At 38.9% G+C, this 11369-nt stretch overlaps 1 protein-coding gene across 1 annotated transcript; it reads left to right on the top strand.

Moving 5' to 3' along the window:
- The first annotated feature begins 897 nt into the window (after positions 1 to 897).
- On the top strand, positions 898 to 4665 carry LOC128219512 (uncharacterized transmembrane protein DDB_G0289901-like). The gene is made up of 4 exons (XM_052927322.1): positions 898 to 980; positions 2881 to 3367; positions 3875 to 4255; positions 4507 to 4665. The coding sequence occupies exons 1-4, from the start codon at positions 898 to 900 to the stop codon at positions 4663 to 4665; spliced, it is 1110 nt and encodes a 369-aa protein (XP_052783282.1).
- The last annotated feature ends 6704 nt before the right edge of the window (positions 4666 to 11369 follow it).

Below are 11369 nucleotides of genomic sequence, written 5' to 3'. Positions count from 1 at the left end.
GTCTGGATGAGAGGCTCGTCTGGGATTATATATTGTTTATTTCCAACTTGTCTGTGACATATTGAACAAATTTTGGATCATGTATGTACAATTTAGAGATATGCATGGTAAGAAATAATGAAAAATTCATTAATCATATGTAAAAACTTGTTTTAATTTGTATGTTCAAATAACAAAGACGAAGAAAAAGATAATACATAGGCATTGTTAAATGCATTAGCGTTCAAAATATCTAAGGATCCTAAAAAGCATTTCTCTGTTTAGTCTGGGATGTCAGTCTTCTATCGCCATGGTAGAGAAAAGCGATGCGCGTGCTTTGCGTAATTGCACAGCTGCCGAGGACTTAATTGATACGTGAAGATTTCATGATTCCGACGTGAGCACTGACGTTGGCCATTGGTATAGTTGAAATACCAAACGAAACATTTACAGTGTTTATTCTACTGAGAGTGAAGACGACAACTTAACATCCGTCTTTGTTAAAGCTGTAGCCCCATTAATTTGCGTAATGTAATGTTATGTTTAGCTGATAGTCATAGGTTGATAGTCATAGGTTGATAGTCATAGGTTGATAGTCATAGGTTGATAGTCATAGGTTGATTTTTCAGGACTTAGTAGTGTCAAATCATCGGCTTGCGTCGAGTTACCTCATTGAATATTTCAAACATGTATATCATTTCCTGTTGTCGCTAGTTGGTTCAGTAGGCCGTTTATGAGAAGGAGGTAGAACCAGGTTGACATTACCCCACCCCGTCTGCTGCCTTGTAATATTGAAAACTTTGATGACAATATATCATTTACCATATCGACGTCCCGCATGTTTATTATTGAGTGTACCAATAATTTGAGGAATTTACCGTGAATGCCAAGTCTACGTAACTTACCAGAAAGGCCAGAATGCCGAAAATTGTCAAAGGCACTAGCCGTGTCCGGAGAGGCCGCATTCATATTGGAACCAAGTTCAAGCCTGACTGCTTCCTGTTAGTTGAATGACGCCGTGGCGGAACCTAACGATGTTTGATAATCAATTGGTTGAGCATTTATTTATCTTTGAAAGTAAACTATTGCTGAAAACAGGTGTGCATAAGTTCCATAGGTGTTTTTACAAATCAACGGAAGCAGAGTCACTGTTCTGTAAATTTTTGCTCCGTTATACATGCTATATGAATCAATTTATGCTCCGTTAGTACATGATGTATCAATCAATTTATGCTCCATTATTGACGCTGTATCAATCCATTTATGCTCCGTTATACATGCTGTATCAATCAATTTATGCTCCATTATACATGCTGTATCAATCAATTAACGCTCCATTATATAAGAGTATCAATCAATTTATGCTCCGTTATACATGCTGTATCAATCAATTTATGCTCCGTTATACATGCTGTATCAATCAATTTATGCTCCGTTATACATGATGTATCAATCAATTTATGCTCCGTGTTACATGCCATATCAATCAATTTTTGCTCCGTTATGCATGCTATATCAATCAATTTATGTTCCGTTGTACGTGCTACATGAATCAATTTTTGCCCCGTTATACATACTATATCAATCAATTAATGCTCCGTTTTATATGCTATATCAATCAATTAATGCTCCGTGATTCATGTTTCATGAATCAATTTATGCTCCGTTATACATGTTTTATGAATCAATTTATGCTCCGTTATATATGCTTCATGAATCAATTTATGCTCCGTTATACATGATTCATGAATCAATTTATGCTCCGTTGTACATACTATATGACTCAATTTATGCTCCGTTATACATGCTTCATGAATCAATTTATGCTCCGTGATACATGCTATATCAATCAATCATTTTAAGTTCCGTGATACATGCTATATCAATACCACATTCATCTAGGAAGTATCCGAATGAAATGCATCTCGAATATTGCACGGAAGTATATCATAGGGATTTGTTAACTTTAAAACTATTCCTTGTCTTTCTTGTTCCTACACTTAATATTCCAGGTTCACTTTGAGCTTGATTATATGTTTGTGAAATTCGAGTGAGCCAGACGAAGAACATCCCCATCAGGCGCGTAGCTGCCTATACGCGAGTACGCGGCTGAATCCACATGATTCTGACAAAAAACAGTGAAAGTTGCAGTGTGCGTACTTGACTACATGATCCTAAAACTGTCCATTTTTCAGTTCTAAATAAAGCAAGTCAGAACGCCCAGATTGCACCATGGTTTCAGAAAATTTCCGAGTGGGGGAACCCCCGGACCCCCCTGGCACAATTATGAATCCACATGAATAGAGGGCTAGATACGCCCCTGCCCATATTGGGTCGTACCCATTTAATATAATTACCACGTTTTCGCGCTTCGCCCAATCCTCAGCGGAGTTTTATAGCAGATGTGGATTCTGTTACGTCGCTAAATATAATTCCTACATAGTTTCCTCTAAATTGAATGTAATGTTGTTGTTTTTATAAACGCATGTTTGATGCTATCAGGAGTTCCACTAGCAATTGATTGGTGTCAAAGTCACGTGATTACTCGCCACGTGACTTGAAAAACGAAATTCTCTAAACCACTGTAAATGGTCTATTACAAATCCTAAAAGTAGACGGAAACTAACCACAACTGTGGTTCAATAAAATCTTCTGACCGCGAAATGTTTGGGTCGCCCTTCTTTATCTAACAAAGCCACAAAAACTATATTCCAAGTGCTTAACTAGTTTAAACGTGGTATTTAAAGTGATGCCTTACTAGTTTAGCCAATGTTAGCCCATATTTAAAAAGGTATTGAATTTATATGAAAATATCTGTATTCGCTTTAGCGTATAATTTGATATTGACAATGAAAGGCGCTCCCAATAGGCGCGGAATTTGTGTTGCACTTTTGTTTTAAGACGATACCTTATCAGTGTGGGTATCAGTGTGGGTATCAGTGTGGGTATCAGTGTGGGTATCAGTGTGGTATCAGTGTGGGTATCTGTGTGGGTATCAGTGTGGGTATCAGTGTGGGTATCAGTGTGGTATCAGTGTGGGTATCAGTGTGGGGGTAACAGTGTGGGTATCTGTGTGGGTATCAGTGTGGGTATCAGTGTGGGTATCAGTGTGGGTATCAGTGTGGGTATCAGTGTGGGTATCAGTGTGGGTATCAGTGTGGGTATCAGTGTGAGTATCAGTGTGGGTAACAGTGTGGGTATCAGTGTGGGTATCAGTGTGGGTATCAGTGTGGGTATCAGTGTGGGTATCAGTGTGGGTATCAGTGTGGGTATCAGTGTGGGTATCTGTGTGGGTATCAGTGTGGGTATCAGTGTGTGTATCAGTGTGGGTATCTGTGTGGGTATCAGTGCGGGGTATCAGTGTGGGTATCAGTGTGGGGGTATCAGTGTGGGTATCAGTGTGTGGGTATCAGTGTGGGTATCAGTGTGGGTATCAGTGTGGGTATCAGTGTGGGTATCAGTGTGGGTATCAGTGTGGGTATCAGTGTGGGTATCAATGTGTGTATCAGTGTGGGTATCTGTGTGGGTATCAGTGCGGGATATCAGTGTGGGTATCAGTGTGGGGGTATCAGTGTGTGTATCAGTGTGGGTATCAGTGTGTGTATCAGTGTGTGTATCAGTGTGTGTATCAGTGTGGGTATCAGTGCGGGGTATCAGTGTGGGTATCAGTGTGGGGGTATCAGTGTGGGTATCAGTGTGGGTATCAGTGTGTGGGTATCAGTGTGGGTATCAGTGTGGGTATCAGTGTGGGTATCAGTGTGGGGGTATCAGTTTGGGTAACAGTGTGGGTATCAGTGTGGGGATAACAGTGTGAGTATCAGTGTGGGTATCAGTGTGGGTATCAGTGTGGGTATCAGTGTGGGGGTATCAGTGTGGGTATCAGTGTGGGTATCAGTGTGGGGGTATCAGTGTGGGTATCAGTGTGGGTATCAGTGTTGGTATCAGTGGGGGTAACAGTGTGGGTATCAGTGTGGGTGTCAGTGTGGGTATCAGTGTGGGTATCAGTGGGGGTATCAGTGTGGGTATCAGTGTGTGGGTCAGTGTGGGTAACAGTGTGGGTATCAGTGTGGGTATCAGTGGGGGTATCAGTGTGGGTATCAGTGTGTGGGTCAGTGTGGGTAACAGTGTTGGTATCATTGGGGGTAACAGTGTGGGTATCAGTGTGGGTGTCAGTGTGGGTATCAGTGTTGGTATCAGTGGGGGTAACAGTGTGGGTATCAGTGTGGGTGTCAGTGTGGGTAACAGTGTGGGTATCAGTGTGGGTATCAGTGTGGGGGTAACAGTGTGAGTGTCAGTGTGGGTATCAGTGTGGGTATCAGTGTGTGAGTATCAGTGTGGGTATCAGTGTGGGGGTATCAGTGTGGGTATCAGTGTGGGGGTATCAGTGTGTGAGTATCAGTGTGGGTATCAGTGTGGGGGTATCAGTGTGTGAGTATCAGTGTGAGTATCAGTGTGGGGGTATCAGTGTGGGTATCAGTGTGGGTATCAGTGTGGGTATCAGTGTGGGTATCAGTGTGTGGGTATCAGTGTGGGTATCAGTGTGGGTATCAGTGTGGGTATCAGTGTGGGGGTAACAGTGTGGGTATCAGTGTGGGTATCAGTGGGGGTAACAGTGTGGGTATCAGTGTGGGTATCAGTGTGGGTATCAGTGTGGGTATCAGTGTGGGGGTAACAGTGTGGGGGTAACAGTGTGGGTATCAGTGTGGGTATCAGTGTGGGTATCAGTGTGGGTATCAGTGTGGGTATCAGTTTGGGTAACAGTGTGGGTATCAGTGTGGGGGTAACAGTGTGAGTATCAGTGTGGGTATCAGTGTGGGTATCAGTGTGGGTATCAGTGTGGGGGTATCAGTGTGTGAGTATCAGTGTGGGTATCAGTGCGGGGTATCAGTGTGGGTATCAGTGTGGGGGTATCAGTGTGGGTATCAGTGTGGGTATCAGTGTGGGTATCAGTGTGGGTATCAGTGTGAGTATCAGTGTGGGTATCAGTGTGAGTATCAGTGTGGGTATCAGTGTGGGTATACCACTTGCTAAATTACGCCATTAATGCTACGTCGGAAGGCCACACTGTTACTGCTGCAAACAATAGCATTCGTGTGAAAGGTTAAAGCTGCACTCTCACTGATTTATCGTTTTTACAACTTTATTTATTTTTTGTCTTGGAATGAGCAAATGTTTGCGTAAGTATCAGCAAACTAGTGATAAAAGACTGCTGACAAAATATTGGATAGCAGATTTTCATATTTCAGTTCGAAAACTAATATTTTATGGCTTAAAGCGTTACTAACGGTTTAAGAAAAATGCATAAAACAGCATTTTTTGAACTTAAATAGAAACATATGTGACTACTTTTTTGTCAGCAGTCTTATACGAATGGTTTACATGCATTTTCACATAAATTGGCTCGTTCCAAGACAAAAAAAGAAAAAAAGTTGTCAAAACGTCCAATCTGTGAGAGTGCAGCTTTTAAGTGAAAAAAGTCTTATGTGGTAAAAGTTTATGATTTTAAATGAAATGCTTCATTGTCTATCAGAAAAAGATATATTACTATGCATATGTCATATGTTTTGTAAATGTATCAATTATATATATATATGTCGAACAAATGAATTAACTTCACATATCATTCATTATATTTTCAGGGTGCCTTTAAACTCTGTCCGTTTTATAATAAAACGATTAATTTTGTGTTTTGAAATTTATTATAATTTACATCATTTACAATGTATAACAGTCAATAGCATATCTTCAAAAAGACATTTTAAAGGTATCACCATGCCATATCGTCATGAAAACATTAAATTAACCACAGAAAAACAATGTTTTTGTATGTACTAAAAGAAACAATGCACCAAATTTGGAGAAAATGTACACATTTTTCTCAAACACTTATTTCCATTGATTCCTCATTATTGTCCGCTGTAACATCGGGATCTTCCGGCAAGTCATCGTCATTTTCCGACAGGTTCTCGACACTTTCGGAAAGGTCTTCGCTACTTTCCGACAACTCTGAATCACTGTACGATCGATCATCGTCATCGGCGAAATACCGATCACCAGTATCATCACTAACGATTTCTACAATTTCACCGAACAGCTCTCTCCGAAGATTGACGATCTCGCTTGCTTTCCGATTGGCGTATTCGTAAAACATATTTCGAATACCTTCGACAATTGCCAACCGGAGCCGAAGCTTATACCGGAAGCCACGATTAGTGTTCGCCCTGGCTGCGTGGTACCGAAAAAGAACCCCCTCCATTCTCCGGTTAAGGAGAATAATCTGGTCACATGCGCACCGGAAGTGATCCTGCGTGCGCTTCAAAATCAAGCGCTTGGCTGTCACTGATTTCACTCTTGTCGGGCTGGGAGTTGGCAGATTGTAAAACTGATCCATGGTTTCGAACTCTGACGAATTCCTGTTAAGTGCAGCGGCTATGTTTGTTTCACGGAATTCTGTTTAGTGTTACTTTAATTCGAGTTCGATTAGAAGCATGACTTAACAAACATCTGTACCTTGAACGTTTCCCAGTAACTGAACTTGAAGCTACACAATTTTGATGAACAATGTAATTATTTTCTCTCCCATTTATTTTTAACTTTTAACTGTCCATTCCAATGGATAACCGTTAGTCTGACAATTCCTTGCCCAAACGCTGCTTTTAAAGGTTGAAGTTTATCTGATGGTCCCGGGGCGAATTGCCATCTCCCACTGAACGCTGGCACGTCCGTCATAAAACGTTTCCATTGATCCGGACCCAAATTAAGCTGCTTGTGTGATTGGCTAATTGCAATTAATGTGATGTCATTTGTCCCGGTTGTTAACATGAATTGAACGACGGACAACTGTTTCATTAACAACTTGTTAAAACACTTATTTATAATCTGTCTCGCGCGAAACCCATTATTGTACAATTATTAGCACACTGATGTATCATTCAACATTTGTGTTCGAAATAAAACTGTCAAGGAGCGTTTACACTTGATAATTATGATTTTAGTATTACGCTTTTAAATGTATAACACATCACAATATCCCTACTTAGTAGGAAAAACTCCTGAAAGTATAATGATACAAAGCTGACGTTTCACTTATTTATTTATTTATTGACGTCGCGTGGAAATTTTGTACCATATAGGGTCACGTTATTAAAATGGACGAGCTAACATTATTGCTGTAAATTAAAACTATAACATATGTTTGATAAAAAACGACCTGCATTAACGTATGTCTTATACCAGGTTAACAAACCTATGGACATATATAATTTGTATTTACTAACTTGTCCCAAACCTCGTAAGCTACGGGCTTAAATTACTTGGTTTACGAACTGTATGACCCGATTTATCAAAGCTCAGAAAAAAGTTTCGGAGGATGTTTTGCATATTTAAAATAATCTGACTTTTAACAAATAACATTACATACAACGGTATAAATGATATAATGTAGGAACTGTAACTGGAGGTATGGTAATTTTGTTTAAAACACATTTTAACGATTAACATCTTAATTAAATTATTTAAACTATTCGTATATAAAGCAATATGCTATTCTTAGCATTCTGGATGTTACATGATATGCAAATTTCGTAGTGACGTTGAGCGCGCTATTAAAATTTAGACTATACTTTCAGTTTTATGGCATGTTTGTTATTACGATAATTGCTTTTGTTTGATCAAGCATTTTTAAAATTGTAAAAAAGGTTAAGAGAAGTCATTTGGATATAAAAATATTTGGACAGTATTACATTACTGAAAGATACTGGTACTGGGACGTTTAATATAAAGAATATTTGTGGTCAAATTTAGATAAAAAGATTAATATTTTTCTATGCAAAAGCAATTTAAACATCTTGAAGTTCCTACATGAATTTTAATATATAAAAGATATAATTAATTGAAAATATTTAATATTTTCTTAAGATGCCCTGTTGTTCTTCTCCCACTTATCTTATGCACCAGTCAATTGTAACGACAGCCCCCAGGTCCGGGGGTCTACCGGGGATAGGCGGGGAAATGAGCCGTGTTTTTACCTTCCAGGTGGCCCCGCAGTGCCGGTTGAATGCGGTGGTTATGTAAAAAAGCGGGGGATGAGCCTTACCTATGGTCCCCGGGTTGCGGGGGCATTTGGTGAGGATTTTACCAGCAATTCGTCTCCGCAGCGCGGGGAATTTTCTTGGGATTGGCTGGACAAAAAGTCAAAGTCCCCGCTTTTCCCTGGACCTGGGGGCGGGCGTGGTTACGATTGACTGGTGCATAAATACAGCTCAATTTGTTTATTCAGATCATTATATTCTTGCTGATTGTCGAGTATATATACATATACAATCATGTTAACTTTATTTTAACTATCATAATTGCTCATTTTTGATAATGAATGCCATTTAACTGTTTATAATTACTTTTCCTATATATGTCCTGAGCTGGTATTCATAAAACATCTGAAGTCATTAAATTTTCCTACCTTACGTCATTTCTTTATGTTAAGTAATTCACTGGTCAAATGATAAAATAACTTAATTATATTTGAAAAACTAGTTCATTATTGTTAGTATTACAGCACCTGGGTGTTTTATGCCCCAAAGGTTGGCATATAATTATCTGATTGTCCGTCCGTCCATCCATCCGTCCGCACAGTTTCCCATCAATATCCGAAGAACGCTTAGGCCCAGGGTTCTTAAGCTTTGTAGGCATGTTGGTTATGACAAGCATATACAGCCTTTTGATTTTAAGGTCAGTTGGTCAAAGGTCAATGTCGTGGTGACCTTAAGAGTACCTTTAGCTGCAAATCGGTTTCCGATCATTATATGAAGAATACTATGGCCCAAGGGACTCAAACTGTGGAGTTTAACCCTATTGCTTTAGAGGTCTGTGGGTCAAAGGTCTCTGTCGTTGTGACCGTAAGCTGAAAATACGCAGTTTCCTATCAATAATTGAAAACGCTTAGTGCTAGAGACCTCGAATTCGATAGAGGCCCCTTAAACATGGCCAGCACCCTAACTTTTTTGACGTCAGTTGATCAAGAGTCAAGGTCATGGAGACCTTGAGCAAGAGTCAAGGTCATGGAGACCTTGATCAAGAGTCAAGGTCATGGAGACCTTGAGCAAGAGCCAAGGTCATGGAGACCTTGAGCAAGAGTCAAGGTCATGGAGACCTTGAGCAAGAGTCAAGGTCATGGAGACCTTGAGCTGAAAGTCCGAATTCGTTGAATAAGTGAAGAATGCAGGCAACTCAAATTTGATACGCTGATGAACTGCGTCTGCTTCCCTTGAGTCATGTTTCAAAAACATTTGCGGTTTCTTTTATACTAAGTGGCGTCCCCCCCTCTGAATCACTGAATCCGCTTGTGTTACCAACATCTCAATAACCAAGAAAGGCGACATAAGCTCGTATGCGAACGGGTCTGGCTATGTGTCAAGGTTGACGCTAGTTTATATTCTAGATACGTTTTTTTAGTTAAAAGCGCACAATTTTATTTTATGATCATGTTTATCATTTGACTTTTAATAATAACAAAAACAAACCGAGATATATGATTTACGTACATATAACATATAAGCCTTGAAACTTGAGACTCTAATTATTTTTTAATTAATAGCTAACCATAACCCTAACCCATATTCCCCAGTTAAGAAAGTGCCAAAACATCGCGGTCCGGACCTCGCCAAAATATAATATGGACCGCTGACGTCATAAAACTGGTAAGTGCTGCTTGACAAGTCGAGGCTTTTTGTCTGAGGAAATACTGTATTTGCCGATGTTGGGACCATCTGGTGTCTAGTCCATTTAAAGCAAAGGGACGTTATTAACAAATAACTGCTTTGCACTGACCAATATTCTAAATCAAAAATAAAAACTGTGAAATAATCTTAAAAAAATCGTTTATAATGGTAATAAATAGTATGAATACCTTTAATTCAAATATGAGTAAATAAATAAAAATATATTTCGCCAAAAATATACTTGGGTACTGTTGCGCACCTCGTGACTTTAACGCTCTTGTAAATATCATTTAAGGAGACGGAACAACCGATCGCAATTTGGTCACACGCTTGTGAAATTCCCATGCCCGACATTTATGGCAACAACGCGCACCAATCGGAACACCTGGCCAATTATTCAACAGATGACGTCATAAATAATATCGTTTGTTTTTTGTTAAAGTAAGACAACATGGCTTCGCCCATTTCTAAAACGCGTGGTATGTTTACAACCGTCAAGTGAAATTTTTATTTACATCTGGCGAAAAAAATCAAGCTGTCTCTGAATTAATTTTAATCTTATTTCAAGTTACCAAAAGGCTTAATTGAGACACGAATATAAATTATTTATTTCGGTACATTGATTACGTATTGAATAGGTTTACTTATCGTAGGCCGGATAATTGAGTAAATCGCCGGCGGCCTAATCACATTCTCGTATTTCTTGTAGCCAATTAACTAGGTTTATCCCGAAGATTGCCGGAAATGGCCGAGTTGTTGCGATTGTCACGTGCTCAATATGTTTTGTGAACCATATTAAAACCAGTTGTAAAAATGGCCGGAGGCAAAATGGCGATTTTCCGATATAGATATTGTAAAATTTATAAACGTTTTCATTTATAGTATATGTAGGTAGTTTAAAAAAGAGAAAACTATGGAAAGGAGACAATGTTGGATATTTATGTTGGCCATTGGACTTGTTATGTTAATTTTATACACAGGTTGAGTGTTTATTTTCTAAATCTCTATCTTGTAATTTTCATATTTACACGTTTTTGAATTACATGTGCAGCTTTTAGGGTAAAAAAGATATAATTTAATAATGTCTTCATGTTTGATAGGTACAAAAGCAAGAATGGTATAAAATGGTATTAAACTGCATTTTGACGTTAAAATGTACTTGACAATGAAAAAAATATGAAAGCAGACCTTAAGTTGAGTTATTTTTGTAAAGAAGCAATTTCTTATAAGCAGTTTGATTACTAGCTGAAAACCAAATGTATAAAACTGTTGTTCTAAGATAATTGTCAATTTTAATAGAAAAGCGTAACATAGCGATACTTGATTTCGAGATTTCGCAATATATTATTGGCGACCTCAGTCTTAAACAATACCTACTTCAAGTATTTAGAAAATCTTTGTTTAAACATTATGTATTAAACAACGATTGAATAGAAAGTTATGAAAACTTTTCTTAAGTAACTCTCGTTTGCGCGAGGCTGTGTGTGAGCATGGACTTGTATTGTGGGGGAAACCGGAGTGCCCGGAAACCCCCATTTGTCCGGCTTGATGACCACTAACCAAACTCACAGAAACACTTGTGAAAAGTGTATATTGAATTCTACACATGGTGCCATTTTTTACCTCGGATATTTAAAAAACAAACAGTCGGACTTTTGTGAAAGCCTTAATGTC

Source organism: Mya arenaria, chromosome 15 (genome assembly GCF_026914265.1).
Source record: "Mya arenaria isolate MELC-2E11 chromosome 15, ASM2691426v1".
Lineage (NCBI taxonomy): Eukaryota > Metazoa > Mollusca > Bivalvia > Myida > Myidae > Mya > Mya arenaria.
This window is presented reverse-complemented; position numbering and strand designations above follow the sequence as displayed.

What these genes read in the sequence shown, in the direction of transcription:
- LOC128219512 (XM_052927322.1), top strand. Translation starts at nt 898, where the DNA reads ATGCCGAAAATTGTCAAAGGCACTAGCCGTGTCCGGAGAGGCCGCATT. An exon ending in TTCAAGCCTGACTGCTTCCT is followed by an intron (nt 981 to 2,880) that starts GTTAGTTGAATG and finishes TTTTGTTTTAAG; the next exon opens with ACGATACCTTATCAGTGTGG. An exon ending in GTGTGGGTATCAGTGTGGGG is followed by an intron (nt 4,256 to 4,506) that starts GTAACAGTGTGA and finishes TGTGGGTATCAG; the next exon opens with TGTGGGTATCAGTGTGGGTA.